The sequence below is a fragment of the Equus przewalskii genome, chromosome 1 (genome assembly GCF_037783145.1).
Source record: "Equus przewalskii isolate Varuska chromosome 1, EquPr2, whole genome shotgun sequence".
Classification (NCBI taxonomy): Eukaryota; Metazoa; Chordata; class Mammalia; order Perissodactyla; family Equidae; genus Equus; species Equus przewalskii.
Window position 1 is genome coordinate 28,803,644 of NC_091831.1, and position 25,451 is coordinate 28,829,094.

Here is a 25,451-nt window from a genome sequence, read left to right on the forward strand (position 1 = left end):
CACGGTAATTGCAAACACAGTTACACTCTTAAACACTATTACAAACATTCCTTATCAGTAACATCCTGATTGCCCACACCATCACAAACACAATGCACACACACAACTCTTACACCCAAAGACATCCATATATCTTGAGCGCTAGCTGTCCCAGGAGAGCCTGGCTCTTCCTCCTTTCCTCAGCTCTGCCTTCTCTCCGTCTGCCCCCTTCCTTCTTTCCTCTCTCCAGAGCTGGCAGGTCCTGGCCCCCAGATGTCCCTCAAGCTCAGGCACTAGCACTGTACCAGCTCACACCAGACCCAAGTAGCTGCAAGGTGCTGGGCTCAGCAAGGGACAGGCAGCCCTGACTCTGGATCTGAGGGTTTTATTATTTTTTCACATAAATTACACAAGCACTTTATAAAATGGTTACACAGAAAACACCTTATAAGTGCATAACTTAAACCCCCCCTATGAACAGGAGCTGGAGAAATGGGCTGAGTGTCTGTGAAAACCTGCCTGTGCGTACCTGGGTGCAGCTAGGATGTGTGATGGGGGCCTCGCAGGCCAAGTGAGGATATTGTGGCTGTTGTGTATGGGATGGTGTGTCACAGTGTGGTGGTGGCCTTGCGTTTGTGAGAAGTGCCATGCCGTTCAGAATGAGTCTGGGTCACTCCTGGCTTATGTCTGACAGTGAGGGTCAAAGGTGCAAAGGCTATGGCCCTGTGTGTTCATGACACTCCACCATAGGTCCCCTGTGTGTGCTTCTGGGGTGACACCAAGAGGGATGTGAAATTGCCTCTGCGTGGGCCTATCGATGTCCATGTGTGATAAGGAGTGGGGTACAGAGAGGAGGTCTCCTCAGGGCAAGTTCAAATGACAGCCTGCGCAGTCCTCTGGGGACCCCAGAAGCTATTCTTCCCCCAACTCCCCTGCCTCTCTTGGTCCCATGTTGAAAATCAGAATAAAATAAAATAGATGCAAACTGAGAGGACTCAAGAGTTTCAGCGGGAGCAGGAAGGCAGGCGTCTGGGAAGAGGTTGCAGTGCCCGTCCTGGCTCTTTTTTTCTTTTCCAAGAGGGAATAGTGTCACCGGGCCGATGGGGAGAGGTGAGGCGTCCTGTCCCCTGTGCAGTCTGAGGCGGGGAGGGGTGGGAGAGAGTCCTGGCTCTCAGGCCTCAGCACCCCTTGGCTGGACCTGGGGTGTCACACGGAGTGGGCAGGCTCACTCGCAGGCTGATGCCACCGACGTGACACTGGTGATCTTGGTGGAATCGTCAGACCAGGGCTGCAGGTTCTGCAGGGCGAAGAGCGAGGAGTTGTGCACACATAGCGGGTCGGCGGGCAGCGGCTGCGCCAGGCTCTTCTGGAAGGCCTCTTGCTGCAACTGCAGGAGGATGCGGTTTGCCTGCTGCCTCTCGGCCTCACGCTCCTCCGCGGTCTGCCGCCTGCACCGGGGACAAGCCATTACTGACACTTAGGGTGCCCTCCCCAGAGACAGCCTCAGTGAGCACTGCTTCTCTTCACTGCCCCCAACACCAGCTTGGGCCCCTTTAACTCATTCCCTTGTCTTGAGGGCCCTGACTCCTACAAAGACTGAAAACCCCAAAAGTAGATGGAGCAGAGCTATCCCGGGGGAGCTGTGGGAAAGTCTGCCGGGCCCAAGCAGCTGGGGCTCCCGCCTATGCGCAGCGCCCACACCCTCACCAGCCTTGGACGGTGCAGCCAGGGGTTGGATGGCATCTCGCCTCTCCCCAGCCCTGAGGAAGACCACATGCCGTCCTAAGCCAGAGGGGCCTCAGCTCTCTGACAGTCCCGGGCAGCAGCAAGGGCCGGGTGCATACGAGCTGCCCTGCCAGACCTCTCTTCTCCCCCTTCTCTCCGGGAACCTCTCCCAGACCTCAGACCTCCTGGGCTGCCGAGCCCTGTGCCCTGCCCGGACTCCCGCCGGGCCAGCCCGCTTCCTCCGAGGTGGTCCAGGGAGGCGATGACTCACTTATTCCATTTAATGCCTCCCCTCCACCCGTCAACTGAGATCAAACGTCTGTCTCTAAGGTGGACAGACCTAATGGGAGTCCCCGGGGCCTCCAGAAGCAATTTGTAGGCGATCGATGAAGCCGCGCAAAGCCAGCCAGGGCCTCTCTCAGCGGCGGCCACAGGCCTCCTTCCTGCCGCCCTTCTTGCCCTGTCGCTCTGTCTCTCTGCCTCTAGTCTTCTTCTTCTCCCCTGCCTTTCCAACGGCCTGAGTGTCTCTCTTCCGTTAGGCTTTGTGTCTCTCTCTTGTTTTCTCTCACCCCCACCTCCTTCATTCTCTCAGAATGAGGGGAATTTGTTTGAAACGAAAATTGGGGTTTTAGGCATCTATTGTTTTCCTTTATTATACAGAAGACCTCTTCGGGCTGCCTGCTTTTCTCCCCTTCTCCCTGGAGTAGGTTGTCTATCTTTGCCCCTCCCTTTGTGTTTCAGTTTCTCTCTCTGCCTGCCACTCTGTCTCCCTCTGTGCCCCCCACCCACTTGCCTAGTCCCTCCCCTCCCCTCGGCTGCAGCCCTGGGTGAGCCTTGGGAACACCATGCCTCCCCTACCCCACTAGCCGATGCTCCCTCTTTAACTGGCTTTCCAGAAGTCTGAAGAGGCGTCCCCCACCCCTTCCCCAGTGGCAGGAATGTGGTGGGGGCGGGCAGCAGACTTGCGGGGCAGTGGCTTCCTTTGTGGCCACGACAGCGGAATCCCGGGCAGATTCCTCGCCTTCATTCAGAAAAAGAGGAAACTCCAATTCCTTCCTCCCGCCCCAGGCCCGCCCGGCCCGGCGCCGCCGCTGACTTCGCCCAGACTCTCTTGCGCTCCCCCCTGAGGCCTGAGCTAGCGAGAAACTCCTGGCGTGTGTGGAATCGAGAATGCGGGCCATGTGCGGGAGGATGCAGGAGTGCAAGAGGGTGCGGCCCGAGAAAGCGCTGGTGTGTGCGGAGAATAAGGCAGCCCGGGAGTGTGTGGGACGCGTTTTGTACGTAAGGGTAAGAGAGCGAAAATGAGAGAAGTGGAAGTATATGTGGGGGGGAAATTAGTGTAGTTGCGGGTGTGAGACGGGAGAAGGAGAAATGTCTCAATCACACACACACCCATCTGCTCCTAATTGATCCCCCGTTCAGTGGAACCCTCGAAAACCCCGCCGCAGCCGGTGCGGATTGATTTTCCCCTTCCACGGTTGGGGACCGGCTGCGAGACGGCCGGGCATCTGGGGAGGAGAGAGTCAGCCGGGACCAGGCCGGCGGTCTGGGGCCCCAAACGCTCTGCCGGGAGCCCCGGCTGGGGCGCAGAAACAAGGCGCAGGCCGTCCCGTCTCCGGGAGAGACGAGAGGCATCTCCGTAAGCGCGGGTCTGCGCAAACAAAAAGTCTCTCAGAAATCACTGATCCAGGAAGCCCAGACTGCATACACCGTGCTCTAACTCGGCTGTTTCCCCAAGCAGCTGCGGAGACCAGCCTCGTCTACACTGGCACTGAGTTTGCCTGCCAGACAGCCCTGAAGCCTCCAGAAAAACAGAGCCGGGCTCTCCAGCCCCAACCTGGTCATTGGCCTCGATTGCTTTCCATTCCCCGCGAGTCTAGCAGGAGCGGCTCGCTCCTCTGACCCTATCCGGATCGGAAACCGGCGAGCGGAGGGAGGGTGAGGCCGCGAGAGAGGCCCCGAGTCAAGAGCTGCCACGCCTGCCCCACGCGCTCACCTCCATTTCGTCCGCCGGTTCTGGAACCAGGTTTTGACCTGCGCGTCGGTCATTTTGAGCGCCTTGGCCAGGGCGGCGCGCTCGGCCGAGGCCAGGTACTTCTGGCGGTGGAAGCGCTTCTCCAGCTCGCAGATCTGCAGGCGCGTGAAGGACGTACGCGGCTTCTTCTTCTTGGGGGGCGTCCGGTTCTGATAGGGGTGACCTATACGGCGTGTTACAGTGAAGGGTGAGAGGGCCACTGGAGCGGGAGACAGACAGACGGCAGAGGCAAGCGGCAGAGCGTCAGGAGGCGTCCCAGGCCCGACACCCCGCGAGTCATCAAGCGCAGCGGCTAGACCCCAGGAGCAGGGCCCTGATCCTCCCGTCAGTCCTCAGCTCCAAGCCCGCTGCGGGAACCGGCCCCCTCCCGCCGCCAAGCCGACGCCGCCCCTGCCACCACAGAGGCCTCCCTAGCCCCGGGCTCCCACGTGCCCAACCAGACCCACTGGCAGTCGCCTCCCCGGTCTCCTTGAGGGACAAGTCTGAGGCGAACTAAAGGTCACAGTACCCCACCACCCCAGGCCTCCACCTCAGAGAAGCTACTCAACAATAAGAGGCCATTCTTGGTCAAGGTCCTAGACCCTGGGTCCTGACCTGAAGCTCCATCACACAGCAACATACACAGACACGTCACATACCACAGGGTCAAATTATAGATCTATACACTCAAATAGGCAGAAACACAGACAAGCAAAGGTGCAGACACACACAGGACACAGGGCAACACAAGGAGACAGTCACTCACTCCCTCAGAAACTTCTTCAGGCCTAGAGCAAGATCAGGGCGGGCTGTGGCTCCCCTAGGTAGGCCCTAAGTGGAGTACCTTTCACCAGAGGCCGATGACCAGTGGGCCCCAGGCTGGGCAGTCTATCAGAGCCCTTCAAGACTGGCCTGGCCTGTTTGAGGGGAGTCGGATGGGCACCGGACCCTGCCTCCGGAAGCCTGAGAGGACTTGGTTTGGGGCAGTGTGGCCCCTTGAGTACAGGTCCCTTCCTGGAGGCCCAAAGCAGAAAGGCTGTTCTGCCTCTCCTCACCCCACACGCTTTTGCACAGACCCACAGTCTGGGCCAAAGTTCCAAGGCTGGAACAGGAGCAGGGGGACTAGGGAGTCTTGGGGTCGCCTAGCCCAGGGTCTAGCTCTATGCTACCTATCCTACTCCGCCGACAGCCCCTGGAGGATGAGGCTTGTGGGAGTCCCAAGTCGCGGTCGGCAGCGGCCTGTGCCTTCTGCCTCTTCTCTCTAAGGCCAGCCGGGAACCCAGACTCGACTCGTGGCTGCTTCCCAGGGGGCTTGAGGGCCTGGCCCGGCGGGAGGATCGTGGTCTTGGATCCAGGGAACGTAAGGGCGGCGGGAAGTGAGGCCGAGAAAAGAGACCCGCGCAGGAGCGAGAGCTGAGAGCTGAGTGCCGAGGTCGGAAGCGGGAGCGGAGGGAGCCGGGGCGAGCGCAGGCAGGCGAGGAGCAGGCAGCGGAGAGTGCGTAATCGTCCCTTGAGTTGTCCTTCGGCCGCCGATCGATCTCGGGCCTGGCCCGTGCATTATTCACGCCAGAGGGAATTGGCCTGGGCCCGAGGGGGAAGGACGCCGAGCCGGGACAGAACGAAAATGAAGCGGGCGGCTCGGCCTCACGCTGCCACCGACCAGGACGAAGCCTGAAGTCCGGGAAGAAGGGCCCGCCAGCTGCGCTGCTTTACTTGGGCTCGAGGTCTCTGCTGGGCCCGGCAGCGCGACGGGCACTGGAGTTCGGAGCGGGATGTGTGTATGTGTGTGTGTGTGTATGTGTGTGTGTAGGGTACAAGGGGTGGGGAATCTGTTAATCTGTTCTTGCCTTGCGTCTGATTCTGGGTCTAGCTCTTTCGGCCGGAGAACGTCGGCCGGGAGGGAAGAAAGAGTTTGTTCACATCGCGCCTCTTTCTCCGAAATTACAGAGCCGCAATGCCGGCGGAAGGTACTCCCGAAGCTATACATCCCCCTTCCCTCCGCCTGACCGGGCCCAGGGACTCTGAGAGGGCATCAGGGTGCGCTTCTCAAAGCACGGGTCCTGCGGAAGAGTCGCGGAGCGGCCCACGCTGGGAGAACTCTTCGAGCATGACGATCCCGCGAGCATAGAAAGGTAGCAGACGGCTGAACTTGGGGGAAGCACGGAGAGGAGCTGGGCGACCTGGCGCGCAGAGGGGGCTGCGGGGAGCCACTGGGCGGGAGAAGGGTATCGCAGAGCCCGGGCCGCGGCCAGGCGGGGCGCGCGCGGGCCGGACTCACCTGTGAACCTGTCCTTTGTGTATCTCCGGTTACTCTCCATCCAGGGGAAGGTGAGGCCGGTGAGGTTGTTGACGCCCGGCACGGCAGACACGGAGGGCACGGTGGGCAAGCCGGTAGCCAGAGGCTGAGGGTGGGCCACCGCTCCAGCTAGCGGTCTGTGCGCGGGCACACGGATCACCCCCGCAGCGCTCAGCGTCGCCCCCGCGCCGCCGCCGCCGACCCCGCCACCGCCGCCGCCGCCCGGACCGGGGCCGCCCGCCAAGGCCATGTTCATGTTGTAGGAGCCGGCCAGCGGGCCCATGCTGCAGGCGCCGCCGCCGCCGCCGCCCCCCGCCGGGCCACCAGAGCCGCCCGGACCGCCAGCGCCATAGGCCCCTGCGCCCCCGGCCCCCGCCCCGGCTGGGGGGCCCCCGCCGCTGTAAGCGTAGGGGCCTCCAACCAAACAGCCAAGGCCATATTCTCCGTCCTGGAGGCGCGAGGCGGGCCCCATGCAGCCGCCCTGGTCCGGGCTGTTCAGGATCTGGTCGATGCCGAAGCTGATGGGCTCCGCGTGGCCCGGGTGGAGATGGTGCGGACCCAGGTGCTCCATGCTAGCCCCCAGCCCCGGCCCCGCGGGGGGGCCTGGGCGGCGGCGCTCGCTGTGCTTGGCTCGGAGGGCAGCACGGAGGGGCGCGGAGGCGGCAGCGGCGCCTGGCTGCGCGGAGACTTGGAGGCGAAGTGCGCGGAAGGGCTAAAGTAAGGGGGAGGGGAAGAAGAAGGGGCGCCGTATTCTTCCCCTCTCCGCCTGCTCCTTCCCCTCTCCGGCTCCTCGCTCGCTGTTGACTCTGGGACATCAATCACCGGGCGAAAAAGCCTGGTGCGAGCGAGCCCTGCCGTTTCGGCCGGGTCTCTCCATTGGCTGTGCGCGGAGAGAAGCGGGGTGAATGACAGCGCGGGGGAGGGGCGGAGAGGGGGCGAGGGAGGCCGGGAGCCAGACAGATGCAGGAGCCAGAGACAGAGGGACGGAGACAGAGGCTCAGAGAAGTAGTTCGGGAAGAGAGAGAAGAACGGAACCAGAGACTTAAAAGGAGAAAGGAAAGGAACAGGAGGCGCCCATTGCCGGAGATGGATAGACGACGGACCCAAGGAGGTGGAGGTCCGGCGTTCTTCCCAGCCTGGCAGGAGCCGTCCCCTCACTTTGAATTGGACCAGAGGGGTCCAGCCTGTCAGGCCTCTGGGGGAAGAGGTGTCCCTGCGCTACTGGAGAATCCTCCCAGGGGCTCAGCTGGGAAGCACCTGTCTGTCAACCAGAGGATTTACTCCAAACTTCAAGTCCGGCTCTTTAGACAGAAGACTGTCTACTCCGCAGGTATGGAGCCCAGGCCCCTGAGGCAGGAAGGTGAGTTCAGGCTTGTCCTTCCTTAAAACAGTTGTTCATATAGTCCATGAACAACTGGCTATATGTTGTTGAAAAAATCAACCACCACCCCAGCTCAGCCTGGTTAAAGAAAATGAGAAAGGGAAGACTCCCTGAAAGTCAGGCACAAGTCAAGGGAGTTGGCGTGGCTCCTACTGCCAGGGTGCCATTTGCCTTAAGATACTCCTTTCCTTGTAAATAAACAGATGCCTCAAGAAGCAGTTCCCACAGTATGTGAATGAATTCAGTCAGAGTGCTTTCACCCAGCAACCAGCCCAGGGCAGGCTATTCCAAGCAAGAAACCTTTGGACTGTGGTGAAGCAGAGGAGTTATTTTCTTTCTTTTGAAATCTTGGGAGGGAGGCCTAGGGGCCTAAAGTACTGGGGGCTGGGGACGGTGGGACCAAGATCAGGGCAGTATATCCAGGACAAATTTAGGCCTTTTCAAAGTTTTGCCTGTGGCTGACTGGCTTAGAGCCCAGGAGAGAAGAAGGAAATTCCCTTCTTCTGCTTCCTCTCTTTCCCCTCTCCAGCAGGGAAAGGTCCACTCCCTCCCAGGAGCCGAGGCTGGGAAGGGCACAGGCTGGACCACCTGGGATCTATTTCTGGTGTATTTCAGATTCAACAGGCCTTCAGCGAGGGGCTATTTCTATCAGGCAAGATGCTAGAATATGAAGTCTCACATTCTGCTTCTCAAGTCTCATTGCAACATATTTGCTTTGGTCACATCTGTTATTTCCACTTGCAGAGATCTCCTTGGAGGCAGGGAATGGCTTACTCATCTCTGTTTCCCGCTGTGAAGTACAGCCCCAACCCACAAAATATACTCATCTGGGATGAGAAACAAATGAATGAACCTCCTTATTCAACAAATGTTTATTGAGTACCTACTATGTGTCAGGCATTGTTCTTGGCATTAGGAAAACAGCAGTGAACCAAACAAAGTTCCTGCCCTCATGGAGCGTGTATTTCACAGGGGTGGTCAGACCATAACAAAGAAGCAAATTCAATAAGCCAGATAGTAATAAGTGTTAGAGAGAACACTATAAACTCTACACCAACTCTTCAAGATGAGTATCACCCCTATTTTACGGATGCAAGAGAACCAAATTTCAGAGAGGCTAAGTGACCTGATCAAGTTGGAGGAGCTGGATTTGACTTGCTTTTATGGGTTAGCCTGGAAACCTGGTTGCTAGTTATAAGCACATCTCTATGGATAAAACCTTGTCTGGACTCCACGCAGGTGGAAAAATGCCCATTCAAGACAAAGCCACATGTGAAGCCTGTTGTTGTTTTTAAATATTAAGCAGAAACATGAGGAAAGAGCTCCATTTCCTTTCCAGTTCTCTTTTCTCCCCGCCCCCCCCCCCCCCAAATCAGGTACTACATCTCTACACAGGAGCTTCCATAACTTTCTTTAATGGTTGTTGTTTGAACCTGAGTTGTCTCTTTCCTGCTTCTTATCTCCAGGGAACTAAAGCAGAGATAAACATGAATATTTTACTGAGAAACTGCTATGTACCAGACACCACACCACACTGATCTCATTTAAGACTCATGATGACCCTGTGAAGTTAATAGAAACATCCTCATTTCTTTTAATAATTAAGAAAATGGAATGAATGTTCATAACAGTATTATTCATAATGGCCCCAAAGTGGAAACAACTCAGATGTCCATCGTCTGATGACTGGATAAACAAAATGTGGTATGTCCATACAATGGAATATTATTCAGCCATAAAAAGGAAGTCCTGGTTCATGCTACAACATGGGAGAACCTAGACAACATTAATGCTAAGTGAAAGAAGCCAGGCACAAAAGGCCACATGTTTTATCATTCCATTCATGTGACCCATCCAGAACAGGCAAATCCATAGAGGCAGAAAGTAGATTAGTGGTTGCCAGTGGTTAGGGGGAGGAGGAAGGGGGAAGTGACTTCAAATGGATATGAAGTTTCTATCTTGAGTGATGAGAATATTCTGGAATTAGATAGTGCCGATGGTTCCACAATTTTGTGAATATACTGAAAACCACTGAATTGCATGATTTAAAGGGCTGAATGTTATGGTACATGAATTATAGCTCATTTTTAAAAAGAAGAAACAAAAACTGAGCCTCAGTGAGATGAACAAAATTGCCCAAAGTCCCACAGTCAGAAGAGGATTGATCTGAGATCCCAAAATCTGGACTGTTGTCCCTGTAGGAGGCTGAAAACAATGGGGAGGGAATGCTTCAGCTTCCTTTGGGGCTGGGTCCCAGTGGCCCTGCTCCTCTCAGTCAAGAAGTCACAATTGTGTCTAGCCACAGTTTTTCCTACTGCAATTAAAACCCTTTCTAGGTTATCCTTTGCTACTCTCTGGCCCAAGTGGGAAACCCCTTGATGTGTTCCTAACATTCTTCTCCTTCCTCCCTTCCTCCTCCCCCAGACGTACCTTCCCAGCCCCTATGGCTTTCCAACCCTGCCTGTTCTAATCCTTCGGGCATCTGCCTCACTTACCTCTTGAACTCCTCAGATCTGGTACCAGTTGTCCAAGGTACCTGGGAGGAAGCCTCACCCTTGCTGGCCAAGTCTGAGGTTGGCTGAGGTCACAGCTAAGACTGACAGGATGCTTTTCTCATCAAAATCCAGCAACCCAGAGCCATCCTGACTTCCCCCTGCCCTCACAGCTGCCTGCCTGCCTGCACTCTTCTGTACTTCCCACCCACCTCTCCTGCTTATCAGAGTCAAATTTTATCTCAATCCAGGTTTGAGGTAATGGCTGCCCCTAGCTGGGGTTCTTTGAATCCAGCTTGACCTCAGCCTTTGTCTTCCAATGGGATAGTTGCTGAGGGCCAGGGTTACCCTCTCAGTCCCTTCTTGGCCTGGGAAGATGAGACAAGAGGTGAGGAGTCCTGGGGCCCCTGCCCCTCCTGAAGCAGTGTTACCTGAGCACAGTACTGCAGGTTGGAGTTTTCTGAAATGGGGGAGGAGACTCACGCTGAGCTTATATTTGGTGCAGCTTCTGTATTTCCACAGCACTTTTGCATGCCTTGCAGAGCAGCCCTGTTAGGAAAGAGGAGGGGAGAGAAAGAAGCAGGACTCACACAGCACCCATGATGTCCTAGGCACCTTCAGTCACAGTAATTATCTCATCTCATCCGCAATAATCCTGTGATGTGGCTTTTATCTCCATTTTACAGATGCAAAAACTGAGGCACTGAAAGCTGGAAAGGGAAAGACACTGGACTCGAGTGCTGATTTTCTGACTCCATTCCTTACAAGCTGCTTCCTCAACACCAAACTTGGCAGATGTGGCCCTTGCCTTGCAGGAGTATCTTGCACACCTCTAAGTGAGTTCCAGCCCCAAGGCCGCCTGGTCACAACCCCCCAAGCACCATCCACCCCCCTCGCCTGCGCCTGCGGAATAAAGAAGAGCCTCCAATTAAAAGAGGAGCAGCTGGGGCTGGAGAGGGGGAAAGGGAGGGCTCAGCCACAGGGGGAGACCCTTTTGGATCCCACACGGCTCCCTCCCCCCTCTGGGAGAGACCCTTGGGCCAGGGGTTGTCCTTTAACTTAGGGGTGTGTGTGATAACTTAATTACTTTGTGTTTGTGGGGCTGTGCAGCCATGGGGGGAAAGCTGGATGGGAATGTGTACATGACAGTGAGAGTAGCTATGCAGATAGAGGAGGCATGTCCTTGAGGAATAATTTTTAAATTTATCCAACAAATATGTATTGAGTGTCTAGTTAATGGATCAGTGTTAGGCTGCTGGATACAACTGCAAGCATGTTGGTGAGAGTGCTGGGGGAGAGGTAGGGGTCTGGGTCATTTTTACAACTGGATTTGTCTGTGTAAGGATGTGTGTGTCAGTGAGGATGCAAGTGAGTGTGTGTTTTCTGTAACAGGATAAGAGTGCGTGTCTCTACAGCTGTTCCTCTGTAGGGGACACATACAGTGGGGTGAGGGTATCCCTCAACTACTGTGTGAAAATATGATGTGTGCTGCCAAGGGGGTGTGTGCATCCATGGGAGGGCTGTGTTAATTTCTAGTGTAATTGTCAGGGAAATGGCCATATGTGGGCCCGTGGGTGCAGGAAATTTATGTCCAATAGGTATTTAGCAGGGAAAGGGTGGACCGGGCTGAGAAATAGGTAAGGGGACGTGTAACGTGAAGAGGTCCATGATGGGACCACTGGGGTCTGGATTCCCAATACCAAAGGTGTCCCTTCTGCCATGCCCACTTGCCTCAGTAAAGGGGGTAGGAAATTTGCCCTTCCATGGAGGAGGCAGGCACAGCTGGTGACTTAGGGACTTAGAGACCCAGAAAAGGGCATTCCACCTTCTTGGAGCCCTGTGGGGAGCAGTTGTCTCTGGGAGGCTAGGTTGGGGAAGGAGGGAGTGAGCAGGTCAGGCTGGTTCTAGCCACACAACTCAATTATTCTTCAGGGCTGGGGGAGAAGGTTGTCCAAGGGTCAGCCCCAGGTGCCCCCACCCAATCCTTACAGTAAGAGACCAAAGACCTCTCCAGCACGGAAAGACAGGCACACGTTTCCCCATCAGTGGAGGGACTCTGAGAGGTAGAAGACAGAGAGAGAGACCTTCCCTGATGTAGCACACAACTTAGCTGTCGTCTGTTTGGCTGCTCATCCCAAAGCCGCTTGAGTAACGGGGTCTTTCATTCTGCCCTCCCTCTAGGGCTCCCCCTCTCAGCTTCTGATTGAAAAGAAGTTGTTGGTCCCATCACCCCTGGGCACCCAGCTAGGGCCTCAGGCCTCTCTCCAACCAACTCTCTCCCAAAGGAGGGCCAGAGATGCTCAGGTCCCACCATCCTGCACGGTTTGCCCTTGACGGGGGCGGATCTCCAATGCGAGGTCTCCTCTCAGGACGCCAGACCTGAGGAAAAGGTAAGGCAGAGGGGGTGCCACGGGTGAGAAGGTCTAGAGAGGACAGACCCCCATGGCTCTGCCATTCCCTGACAGCTCCTGGAGGGCAGCGAGCTCACTTCCCACCAGTAGGCAAGTAGAGCAGCTTGGCTTAGGCCCCGGGGCAGCAGGCAGGGCCCAGCCTCCTTGTTCTTGGCGTCTACCCTTAGCTCTCCTCAGCGCCAGGTGGGTCCGTGTTGGATCCCAGAAATTTTCCGGCAGAGGGCACCCTGGTAGGCAGGCCTTGCACGAGGTGCGGGGGAGGGAGAGGGAGCGGAGCGTGCTAGCCCGCCAGGCCAGGCCTCTGAGGACAACCACTGCCTTCTAGGAACCACCCCACTTCCTGCAACAACCTGTGAGGCTCGCAGGCTCCCTTCCTGATCTGCTGGCAGGACCTCCGCGGGCGTGCGGGCTCTGCCACTCCGCCCCGCAGGAAAGCCGAGAATGAGGCAAGCTTTCTGGCTGGGCTGGGCCGGGAGAGCCCACAGTGGCCAGATCTACCCAGACTTCTTGCCTCAATTCCTCACCCCCCGGGAGCATAGATTTAGCCTCAGAGGAAGGGCGGATGGAGAGCTCTATGCCCCGGAACCCTGAACTCCCAGAGGGGCTCAATCCTGGGCTGCAGCGGAGGAGGCCGAGTTGAAGGTCTCGCCGTCGCCCGTAGGAGCTCAGGCCACCTTGGCACGCACAGGTCTCGTAATTTCGGGGGCGCTCAGGGCACATCGGAAGCTGCGGGTGCCCAATGAGCCGCCGGTCTGTTCTGGGAATGGAAAACCTGGCCGGCTCAGACCCGGTCCCAGACAAGAGGGCCTCGCGGCTCAGCCTCTGCCTCCGCTGAGCGTCGTGGATCCGGGGAGTGTCCCCGAATAAATGAGTTGAGCTGGAGTTCGGGTTTGAAATTAACTCTCCAAGCTCCACCTCCATCAGAAAAGCCCGAGGCGAGGTGAGGGGGGAACGAATTCGGCCTGGGAGACCCAGCTGCCGCTGGCAGTGATGGTGGTGGGATAATGTGTTCCAAACGCTGTCCTGACTGCACATGAACCCCCGCATTTACACAAATGGTGACGGACAGACACCCGGAACACCCAGGCTTTCCAGATACAGGACTGGAGCAGATGCAACACCCTGTCACACCCAGACTGACAGACCCACACTCACCCCTGCACCCTAAAACGCACTCCTGTGTGCAATCCCCACAGATGCTCATAAAACCTCCTTCACACATCCATACACAGGTGCCCACAGACACACCCAACCACACTACACACCCTCGGCACAGATTCAGAACAAAAGCCTCTCCCTTCACACGCACCAGCCGACAGATCATGTGTGCACAGGTTCACACAGACGCTACACACGTGTGGGTACACTCCCTTCCCCACAGACCCTCCCGCTCAGATAAAAACTGCCTCCCTAGCTTCACGCACACACTCTGAAGGCCACATCGGGCTCACAAGCAGCCACACAGTTTCCCAACTTTTCGGGGAAGCCAAGGTCGCCTTTTCTGGGATAGGGGGGCCTGAGCCGCAGGTGCCAGAAGGGGGGCGGCGCCTAAGGGGGAGGGACTGTATCCATATGCATGGACTCCGCGCACAAAGAGCAGCTGCCCGAAGCTGAGCCCCGCGGGCTGCGAGTTTCGAGGAGGCGGCGGTGGCGGCCCAGCTAATTGAATTAGGCCAGCCAGGCCCTGCCACCCGCGCGCCACCGGCCTCAGTCCTGCCACCCGGCCCTGGCCGCCGCAGGCGCTCATTGGGTGCCGAGGGAGGGATTGAAGGAAAGAGGCACCACCGCCTGAGCCCCTGCCCTAGGCGGCCTCTCCCCCCGGAAATAATCCCATTGTCCTGCGGGCTGCAGTGTGGCACTGGGCGCCCGGAATCCCCAACTGGACTGCGACGCTGTGATTAATGGGACAGCCGCGAGGGAGCTGACCAGGGAGGGGCTGAGGCCCTCCTCCGCCCACCCTTCTCCCCAGTTCCCAGTTGCCTTGGGTCCAGTGCCCCTTCCTGGCTAAGTCTCAGGAAGTGAGGGCGAGAGGGGGAGGGAAGGGAATGGCTTCGGGAAAGTAGACCGGCTGGATGCCTTAGTGAGGGCGGTGTGCAGAAGGGCAGGCACAGTATTGCAAGTGTGAGCATGGGGTGAATGATTGGCTCAGGGAGCTGTGGCCCACAGTGTGACAGTGCAAAAGCACTGAGAGCTGTAAGTCCCTGCAGAGTGGGTGGGGTGCTGAGGATGTGTGTGTGAATGTGGGTTAAGGGTAGAGTGTGGGGTGGTGTGTGAGTGAGGTGAGAATGGGGTATGTAGGGACGTGGAGCTCCCACTTCTGGAGGCCACGCCAACTCCAAGGCCAGGGAGCTGGGCTGAGCCTCTGGCACTGCCCTATCCCTCAGGAAGTGCCTGTCTGGGCACCTGCCTTTCTCTCAGCCTAGATTTTCACCTTGGCCTCACCTGAGACCCCACTTGAATTCCCCACGACCAACAACTGACAATGTGGTTCCTGAACCCACACTCATCTTCCGCCCCCACCTCTCCCTTCTGGACGATGGTTTCCAAGCACAGGCATTTTTGTTCAATTCTTCTCCTACCCTGACATGCTCTGCATCTCGGCTGATCCAGTGCTAGCTGTCCTTTGAGGTCTGACTCACAGTGCCCTCACCACAGGAAGCTCCCCCACATGTGGCTGGGAAATAACTCCTCTGTCCTAGGTGACCTGGGACTCTTGGGGTAGAGGGCATGCCTGTGTGTCTGTCTTGCTGCTAAACTGCAAGTGCCCGGGGCAGACCAGAGTCCGGGCTTGCCCCTCAACACAGACACACACCACATTTGCTCTCAACACCAGCAAGACTTCCTTGTCTGGTGAGCTCCACCTGAGAGCTGCGGAGACCAAGGTGTTCAGGGGTACTGGGCACCCGGCCATGCTTCCAAGTCCCATGGGGCATGTTTGCACCCTTGGCTCCTTCACCCAGAGGCGGGAGACCTGGACTGGCCCAAAGTGTGTGTGTGGGGTGTCCTAGGGACTGAGCCATGGGGATCCTAGGAGGGTGGAGGAGAGCCACTGCCTTGGGAACCTATGGCTACAGTGTACTTTCGGGACCATCCAGTGGCCAGCACTGCTATGGAGACCCAGGCCCATCCGGGACCCTTGGCCCTGGGCCTCCTGCCTGCTGCAGCCCTCCACTGCTGCCCTCTGAGTTTCGCCAAACCACCTAGGTTATGCAGTGAAGGCGAGGTCTCCTAGAAATCCAACAAGGGGCAGGAGTGAACCAAAGCTGGGAGTCTTGTGCCCACCAGAAAGGCCCAGTGCCTCTGGCAGGGAACAAGACCTCCTGGAGGAGTAACGCCAAGGGGAGCAGTGGCTGCTGCCTCCACCCACACCCTCTTGCCCTGCTGCCCGAGGCTCTGGGGAGGGGATGAGAGTGGAGGACTCTGGGCTGAGGGCAGGCCTGACACTGCCCACTCTTGCAGGCCCACACTGTATTTCCCGGGACTTTTACTGCAGCGCAGAGATGAGCAGTGACATCCCCGTCTCCCCCTTCATAAATATTGCATCTTCCCAATGCAATTACAGGAGACGGAGCAGCGTGAACGTTCACTAAATAAGATTATGGGGTAATGCTAATGCAGTTTATGTCTGCGCTCTGACACCAAACAAACTCCCTATTAATAACCTCTCAATGAGGCGTGAGGCTCAGAACACAGAGCCTGGGGCTGCCCTGGCTGCACACGCTCAATAAGAAGGGCCACAGTATGGCCAACCCGCTTGGGGCTCCGCTAGCCTGTGCCATCTCCCTGGTCTGCCAGGGTCACCCTCCTCTCTGGGCCGCTGGCTTGGAGCTCCCCCTCCACACCCCTTTGGAGGTAGCCTCATCACCCACCCCCAAACCCAAAGTCTCATTGACACCCTCACTTCCTCCACTTAACTTCTTTTTTGGTGACAGTTTGGTCTTAGCTGGCATCCCATCCGTCTCTTCCAAATCCACACTGCTGGAGGGACCCAATTCTGCTCCCCTAAAGGGTGTACGGGGCACAGGCTTCGTGCCCTGGCTTAGAACCTGCTCACTATTGCCCATGAGAAAATTGAAAGCCCTTATCTCACCATACAAGGCCCTCAGCTTACTTTCTGGGGGAGTACTCTCCCCCAGTTGCTGACTACCTTTAACCATTGTGTATCAACTGAGAGAAACACTCTCACACTTTGTCACTTGCACCCAACTCTTTGGTGCAATGCTTTAACAACACCCGTCCCCCCACTACTGCCAAGAAAAAAAAGGAAAGGAAAGGAAATTCCTATGTCAAAACCCAGCTCAAAGTTCTGCCTCCCTCCCTGACATTCTTCAGACATAGTCCATGAGTCCCTCAAGTGGCCAAGAGCACACAAGTTTTAAAAATTACCTTTTTTGTTGTTATTGTAGATTTGGAGTCACAGAGACATGACTTGGAGTCCCAGCCACACTGCTTTACACGTGAATTGGAACAGATGAATTAACTTCTCTGGGCCTTGCTTTTTTTGTTTATAAAAGAGACACAATGGACTCTGCCTTCTATTTCATCAAGCCATTGTCTGAATCAACATAAAGATGAAGCGATGTAGAAGTTCCTTAATTCCTTGGGTCTATCTCTGCTTTACCACCTTTCTTATCACATTAACATTTATGTAAAATGTTTCTCATCCCTACTAGTCTGGTTGTCATTGAAACTGCATGTTGTCCAACCCTGCTCAGTTTCCCAGACCCAGTAGACGAGCTCCTCAGACACAGATGCCCTTCTCCTTGCCTCCCTAACTTCCCTCCTCTTGAGGCCTCTTTGGATCCCACTGAGAGGACAAGAGGAAGGCAGTAGAGAGAAGTTCTGGAAAAATAGGACATCAGCATAGCAGAAAAGTGCAGACAGGATTTCAAAGTCAAGAGAGTGAGCCCCCTAACTCAGGCCTCACCCTGGTGCTGGCCGGTCATTAACGCAGCCCTGGGTTCTTCTTGGCCTTCACATAAAAAGATATTTCATGCCCAAGGACCTCAGTAACGAGGAACCAGGGAGGGGCTAGGGAGCCTGCAGGATCAGCAAAAGTTTCCCCACCTCAGAGGCCTCCCCTCCTTCCTCCCTCCTCTCCATCCTCTGAAGTCAGCGAAACCTTCAAGCAGCTCTGGAAGAAGGAGGTTCCTTTGCCTCTGGAGCAGGCAGAGGGGTGAGGGGCACTAGCAAGGCCTCTTTATAGGCCTCTGGGAGCCTCTCTTCTCTGCCCCTACCTCTCTGCCAAGACCAAACTGTCTTTACCTCAGAGAGACTATAGAGTTTATAGGGACAAGCTGGGGCTGGGGGCCTGAAGGAAGGGGTTGGGGGAGCAATGCTTTACCACATTCTCCAGTCCCTTGCACCTTAAAACTGGGGCTACACCTGGTAAGGGTAGCACATACCTACCACCAACTCTGACCTGTCATTCCTGCTCTGGCTACCAGTGACTGCCGAACGCTGCAAACCTGTCTGAATCTGTCTGGGGCATTTCAGACTTACCACAACATCCCTTTGCTTATTTATGAAGCATCAGCCTTGACTCTCTTTTCTATTTTCCCCTTCTCCCCACCCTACTTCTCCTGTCCAGTCTCTCTCCTGAGTCCTTTTTTAGTGCTCTTGGTATGGGAAATCCTCCAAATCAGCCCTTTTACCCAACTTGTACAGTGTGTGCACACAAACACACAAACCAACTCAGAGGTGCGTGCAGACCCTCACTCTCAAAACACACATACAAACTCCTGAGCATAACACTGCAGTCCATCACTGAAGTCTCAGGTCCGCCCATGCAGAGACGCATCTGTGCTATCTCCCACTGAAAAGCATGCACTCTGAGAGGTATACAACCGCACAGGCTGGCATGTTCACACAAAAGGGCACACAAACACAAATAACACAGCAATCAACATGCCAAGCACAGTTTCTGAAGTTGATGCTGCCGTCGAATCTTCCCGAGTTTGCCAGGGATCTGGGAAGTGCCTTCTTATATCTTTGGTGGGAATTCTGTGTCCATAGTATAATGTGTGCTCAGAGCATTTAGGGCTTGTATGTACGATTAGGGATTGTATGTACGATTGTGAAAAACCACTCCCCAGAAGGTACCTGAACTATGAGTCATTCCAGAGGACCCGGAAAAATAGGAGGAGCACAGATTTGAGCTGAAGGGTGTGGTCTACTCATTGGAGCCAGAACCTGCCCATCATCTGTGCTCTGTCAATCAGCTGAAGATCCTAAGGCAGGAAGTAGGGATCTAGCGGGCAGGCTCCAAAGGGGCAGGGCTTTAAAACAGGAAACAAAGGAGCTATTTGGGCCTCTCTCAGGGACTGGCCCTCAGTTCCAAAAAGCACAAGGTAAAGGTGACACTTCCCTGAGCAGTGGCTACTTGGGTCCTGGTGGAGCTGGGCCTGACTATGCCTAGGAAGAGCAGTGGAGCTACACAGAGAGTTTGTTTCCACCTGAGTGTACTTCAAGAAAACCAATCAAGGCAAACAGAAATGGACTAGGGTGAAGGGTGGGGCATCAAGGGCCAGAGAGGAGCCAAGCATAATGGAAAGACTTAAGGTGGCTATGTTTGAACAACTGGGTTCAAATTCTCCCTCTGCCACTCCACTAGCAGTGTGATCTTGGGCAACACACTTAACCTCTCTGATCCTCAGTTTCCTCCTCTACAAAATGAAGATATGCTCCCTACTTTGTATGATTGTGGTAAGGATTAAAAGAGATGAAAAGATGTAAAAATGCTTAGCCTAATGTCTGGCACATGAGACAATCCAACTGATAGTGGCTGTACTTGCGAAGGAGGTAAACAGAAGGCCAGGGTAAGAAGGCCTGAAACCCAGGACAGGAAGATCTAGAGTCTTCCCTCCCCGCACGACTCAGAAAAAAGAAAGGCAGCTACAAGCTGACGTGCCTGTTCCTAGTCAGGGGAACCGTGTGCAGTGGTTAACAATCTAATGCCAGACTGCCTGAGTTCACATCCTACGAGTTATATGACCTGCGGCAAATTTCTCAATGACTCGGTTTCTTCATCTGCAAAATGGGCACGATAATAATAGTAGAATCTATCTCGTGGGCATATTATGAGAAGTAAATGAGTTAATGTTTGTAAAGTGATTAGAATAGTACCTGACACATAATAAATGCTATACAAACATGTGCTAATAATAAAAATAAACCAGGCTCACATGGTGACGGGGAATCTGGTTCCGAGGAGGACTCGGAGGCAGAGGCAGCAGGGCAGGCACAGGCCAGGGACAGCTGCCTCTCTGGCTACAGGATCAGGGCTCTTCGGAACCCTGTGCTCTCAAACTCCCTCTTTTGTCCTCTGTGGCTGTGGTTTGTTTACCTTAGGAACAAGCTACCCTGTTAAGTCTTCAAGCTGCTCAAGGGTTCATTAAGGGAAAAGTAGCTACTTCTTTTTTTTTTTTAAAGATTGGCACCTAAGCTAACAACTGTTGCCAATCTTTTTTTTTTTTTTTTAATTCTTCTCCCCCAAAACCCCCAGTACATAGTTGTAGATTCTAGTTGTGAGTGACTCTGTTTGTGGCATGTGGGACGCTGCCTCAGCATGGCCTGACAAGCGGTGCCATGTCTGCGCCCAGGATCTGAACTGGCGAAACCCTGGGCCGCTGAAGGAGAGTGTGCAAACTTAACCACTCAGCCATGGGGCTAGCCGCTAGGTACTTTTGTTGTTGTTGTTGAGGAAGATTAGCCCTGAGCTAACATCTGCTGCCGATCCTCCTCTTTTTGCTGAGGAAGACTGGCCCTGAGGTAACATCAGTGCCCATCTTCCTCTACTTTATATGTGGGACGCCTACCACAGCATGGCTTGCCAAGCGGTGCCATGCCCGCATCTGGGATCCACACCCGTAAACCCCAGGCTGCTGAAGCAGAACATGCACACTTAACTGCTCTGCCCCCTGGGCGGGCTCCTAGGTACCTCTTTATACATTGCTGGTGGCTCTGTAAATTGGTCCCATCCTTCCTGGGTTAGGTAACAAATACCATGATACTGTTCGTATCCTTTGATCAGATAATCCCACTTTTGGGACTGTATCCCAAGGAAATAAAAAAGCAGTTTGTACAAAGATGTTTATAGCTGCATTATTCATAATAGCTTAACTTTGGAAGCAACCCAAATACCCAACACTAGGGAAATGGTTAAGCCAGCTAGGGAATATCTGCACAAAGGAATAGTACATAGCCATTCAGACTGCTAAAAACGACACAGATAAGTAGTGGGACATACCATATTCCCAGGTGAAGATGCCAAGCCTTGTAAAAATGTCAATATTCCGGGGCTGGCCCCGTGGCTGAGTGGTTAAGTTCGCGCGTTCCGCTGCAGGGGGCCCAGTGTTTCGTTGGTTCGAATCCTGGGCGCGGACATGGCACTGCTTATCAGACCACGCTGAGGCAGCGTCTCACATGCCACAACTAGAAGGACCCACAATGAAGAATATACAACTATGTACCGGGGGGCTTTGGGGAGAAAAAGGAAAAAATAAAATCTTTTAAAAAAAAATGTCAACATTCCCCAAAGAAATTTATAGACTTCATGCCCCACTAATCGAACTCACAGTAGTGATTTTCTTGGAACTCAGAAAGAAAATGATTCTAAGTTTCACACGAAAGAGTAAATAGGTGAATATGTCAAATAATTCTCTAAAGAAGGGCAAGTTTGACCAAATATTAAAACATTTTGTTATAAGGCAACTAAATGGAAACACTGTGGTGTAGGCACCAAAATAGATGTTTAAATTGGTGGGACAGAATAGAGCCCAGAAACAGACCCAACTGTACCTGAGAATTTAATATAGCCATTAGAAAACAAGAGAGAAGGGAACCTAAGTCAATAAATGGTGCTGGGAAAAACTTTTCCATTTGAAAAATAAGTTATTTTATATCATATAAAACACGAGATGGATTAAATAATTAAAATGATGACTAAGGGAATGAGTAGATGCAGGGAAATACAGGTACAATGCAATGTTACAGGTAAAAAATTCAAAGATCGTACGTTATTACTGACTACAACTCCAAAAAAGGACAGGTTTTAACCTTGATAGGGATCAAGGGATGAAACATTATGATGGATGTAAATAGTCGGTGTTTCCAGTTGACAGAAGTTTTTGTTGTTGAGAAGGTAGAAGTTCAATAAAAATGGGGAGACGAGAGGGGTGTAAGTGCTCCGCCTTGCGCTCAACACAGATAAGAAGCGGGTGCTGCCTGTGGAAGAACTGGGACTATGCCTGCTCCCGGTCCCATGGGGGACCCTGGCAGCAGCGATCCAGGACAGCTGGCTGTGGATACCAGCTACCTTCTGATCTGACTCCTGAAACTGGCCTTGCACCTGAGCTTCCCTGCCCCAAAAACCAGACTCAGACCCCAGCCAGCTCCCTAGAGGCCAGACTGCCTGGGTTCCAATTTCACTCCTCCACTTAAAAACTGGGTATCCTTAGACCAGTAACTTAACCTCTCTGGATCTCAGTTTTCTCATCTGTAAAATGGGGATAATAACAGCATCTATTCATAGAATTATTGTGAGGATTAAGTCAGTTAATTTGTGTAAACCTACAGAATAGTGTCTCACCCAGACTGGCTTCTCAGTAAAAGTTGGTCGTGATTTGGGTTGGGGTTGAGGGAATTCTAAGGGAGCAGGCAGAAAACGGTGTTTGTATGTCTTCTGGGTCCCCGGCTGGTTTTGAAGCTGAGTCCACCTGGCTTTCTCTGTCATCTCAGCTGACAAGGCAAGAGAGATTGGCCAAAATGAGGCCTTTGGTGCAGACCAAGAATCCAGTGCTGACACACGGGGCTCAGCTGCCTCAGATTCCTCCTCCCCCCATGGGGGTTCAGCCTTCCTGTCCCCTCAGGGAACAAGACCAAGCCACGTCTCCATGAGGGATCTGGTGAAAATAGGCTTTGTGCCTGGGGGATAAAGAGAGGCCAGGTTCCAGGCACTTGGCTGCAGGCCATGTCTCACTGGGCAGAGGCAGGTCCCCCAGCCAAGGACTGGCCGCGGGCTGGCTCTGTCCTGCTTGGAGTGTTCTTGCGCTGGGCTTCCTCCAGCCATCGCTCCCTCTAATTCAAGACCGGGCTCCAGCCACAAGTCTCCAGACTTACAGGAAGAGGGGGCTGCTTTTCTTGAACTGTCTTTCTCTTTCCCTCTTGCTAAGTCAGGCACAGATAGGGTGGGGGGGGGGGGCGGGGGGGAGGTGTGGTGGTCTGTTTCCTGTCACTTTCCCATATATGTCCCTCACACATAAACCTGGAAGTCTTCTTATCTTTTGGTGAAAACTTTTGTGTTTATTGTTGTATTTTATTGTTGTTATCACTCTCATTATAATTAGCCAAGGTAGGACTTCCCAGGACCTACTTAGTGGCCCCCACGAGGAGCAAAGGGAGTGAGCACTGGGTCCATGCAGGATGGAGAGACACACAGGGAGGGTTCTTTGAGAGCCAGATTGCAAAAGCGCCTTCTTCTCCTGGGGACTGGACCAGGTGAAGCTTTAAGAGCCAAGGTGGCTGTAGAATAAAGTGACTGTCAGCCATGGGGAGCAGGGATCCAGAGGGTCAGTTGCAGAAAGAGAAGGAGGCTGGAAAGGGCTGAGGATCCCTCCTGACTCCACAGTGAGGCCAACTCCACATACGCGTTCAAAGAGTTTTCAACCCAGACCGGCTTGGGGAGGTTGATTACCAAGAAACCTTCTTTCATTCCTCCACGGTTCATTTATCCACTTCTTTATCCATGCAGCCAACTTTGTTGAGCTTTGCTCCCATCCAGGGCCTGAGCCTGCCGAGTGCTGAGCTGGGCACCACCTGGCAAGGGTTCAGGAGGGACCCATGGTGGGGAGGCAGGCCCAGCAACACTCTCATTTCTGTCAAAGCCAAAACTAACCACTTCTCAGCCTTTCTGGGATTCCTGGTGACTTTGTAGTTTGCCCGTGTTTGTTATTTTTGCTAACCCCTGTTTGCCTGTAGTTCCTGGTGATTGGAAAAACAAGCAAACCAAGCCTTGAACATAAGAAGACAGACGGGGGACGTATGCTTGTTTCGGAGCCCAAGAGCAAAAGAGACCTGGAGAAGTGCTGGCGGGGCCGGGGGGGGGGGGGGGGGGTTGGGGGGGGGGTGTGAGAGGGGAAGAAGTCCAGGGAGGGAGAACCAGAAGTCAGAGCTCTCCTTCCTGTCCCCAGCCTCCCCCATGACCCTCACCCTCTCCCCAATATTCCCCCAACATCCTCCATCCTGCGTCCGCTACTCCCTTCTCCTCCCCTACTCCCTTTCCATGTCCCCTAGCACCATACAGGTTCTCAGGTCCCCTCCCCCTCCTCCTTGGAGTCTGGCCTTGAGCCTGGGGTGCTGGAGAACTTGGGCTGGGCCTGAGCACTCCCCTCCCTAATGAGCATTCGTTCTGGCATGAGCCCTGGCCTCCAAGGGTCAAAGGTGGCAGCTTTATTTACTCACAGCCGTGCTCTCACTGCCCCAGTCCTTTCATCATTTTTTATAATGGAAACAGCCCAAAGGCCACAGGCGCCCTGGGAGACCACCCCACCACCTCCCTCTGCCCCAGCCCCCAGACGTACTGACACTTGTATCCATCCAATGAGGGCTCAGATGTCTCAACAAAGTACAGCTTTGCTCTCAGGACAGTTTTCAGCTGTTGATTTGATCACATTCCTCTGTCTATTTAGAGCCTGAGCAAGAGAGGCTGGGGGTTAGTGAGGGGGTACACGTATGTGTGAGAAATGGGTGCCAGCATGCAAGTCTGAGGGTGCGTGGTGTGAGAGTGTGCATTTATGTGTGAAAACTGAGGTAAGTATAATGTATCTGTCTTGAGAATGTGTTTTTGTGTGTGAGAACCCATGTGAATGTGTATGAATGTGAGTATCCCGGTGTATTTATATAAACATGAATGTGTGTGTGTGCTATTCACATGTGAGTGCATGAGAGTGTGCACATGTGCATGAGAACCTGGGTGTGTGTTTGTGCTTGTGTGTATGCCTGTGTGTGAGCAGTTTATATATGCACACTTGTGGCAGAACCATATACACATGAGCCTGCCCGTGTGTGAGCTCTTCTAAGTGTGTGTGTGCATCTCCACAAACGAATATTAAGAAGGTGTCTGCACAACAACATGAGCAGATGTCAGCACTGTAATATTGGCGACAGATGCCGGACACAGAAGTTAACATCCTCTATGATTCCATTTATGTAAAGTATAAAAACAGACAAAAATATTCTGTGTTATAAGAAGTCAGACTAGGGTGTTGCGCCTGGAAAGGAGGCCTGAGGGGGTTTCTGGGTACTGATAATATTCTACTTTTTAATCAGGATGCTGTTTGCATGGGTGTGTCTACTTTGTGGGAATTCATTGATCTCTATGCTCATACATAATAATAAATCATAAAATGCATATGTAATTTATGCACTATCTGGATATATATTATGATTCAATAAAACATTTACCCAAAAAATCGAACATGAATACTGTCCCCTGCACCTTCCCTCACGTCCCTCACACATGCCCACATTGCTCACCTTCTCCAACTTGCCCTGTACTCTCTTCCTCCTTTCCATTCCTCATGCCCCCTGAAGGTGAAGGTGTCTGGGTGTGTAAGAGGCAAATGTCTCTGGGTGGCTGAGTCTGGGTGTGAGACGCCTGCTCAAATCACACCGCACCTCCAAGGTTGTCCCAAGCCCCAGAGCCCTCCTCTTCACCTCCACCTCACCTTTCTTGGCCTCCCCTTGGAACTCAATGACCCCTTCTAAGGCAGAGTCCCCGGGGAGAGAGCTCAAATGGGAGAAGAGTTGGCCCCACCCTCCAGGAGCCCCAAAGCTGAAGCTCTGGAGTGGGTCAGACCTCAGGTGTGCACACTGACGTGGCAGTACTAGAAGGTCAGCCACTCTACGGAGGGACAAAAACCACATGGAAGGGAGTGGGTGGCTGCAGGGCATTAGTTAAGGACAGCTTTTTAGGAGAGGGTCTCTCTTTGGAGATCCCCAAAGGTGGACCTTGGCCGCACTATTTAAGCTCCCAAGATCTGATTTCTTAATCTGTAAAGTGAGAGAAAGCACTCCGGCTTCCAGCACTTTCCCTGTGATTGGCTGTGCCTGTGTGTATCTGTGTGCACACGACGGTGTGTGCGTGCCCGTGGGT

General features: G+C 54.0%; 1 protein-coding gene and 1 long non-coding RNA gene across 3 annotated transcripts; one reads left to right on the forward strand and one right to left on the reverse strand.

Annotated features, from left to right (window-relative positions):
- Positions 1-348: 348 nt before the first annotated feature.
- On the reverse strand, positions 349-6,734 carry TLX1 (T cell leukemia homeobox 1). Of its 2 annotated transcripts, none has more exons than XM_070608907.1 (3): positions 5,997-6,734; positions 3,701-3,902; positions 349-1,427 (listed from the first exon to the last, which is right to left on the reverse strand). In XM_070608907.1, the coding sequence occupies exons 1-3, from the start codon at positions 6,583-6,585 to the stop codon at positions 1,205-1,207; spliced, it is 1,014 nt and encodes a 337-aa protein (XP_070465008.1). In that variant the 5' UTR covers positions 6,586-6,734; the 3' UTR covers positions 349-1,204. The 2 variants fall into 2 exon arrangements, with proteins under 2 accessions (XP_070465008.1, XP_070465005.1); XM_070608904.1 differs by having other exon boundaries at positions 3,701-3,938.
- Positions 6,735-6,968: 234 nt separating this feature from the next.
- Positions 6,969-19,036, forward strand: LOC139081796 (uncharacterized). Its single transcript, XR_011537116.1, has 4 exons — positions 6,969-7,344; positions 10,574-10,723; positions 12,069-12,277; positions 16,705-19,036. It is a non-coding gene; the product is annotated as an uncharacterized lncRNA (long non-coding RNA).
- Positions 19,037-25,451: the final 6,415 nt, after the last annotated feature.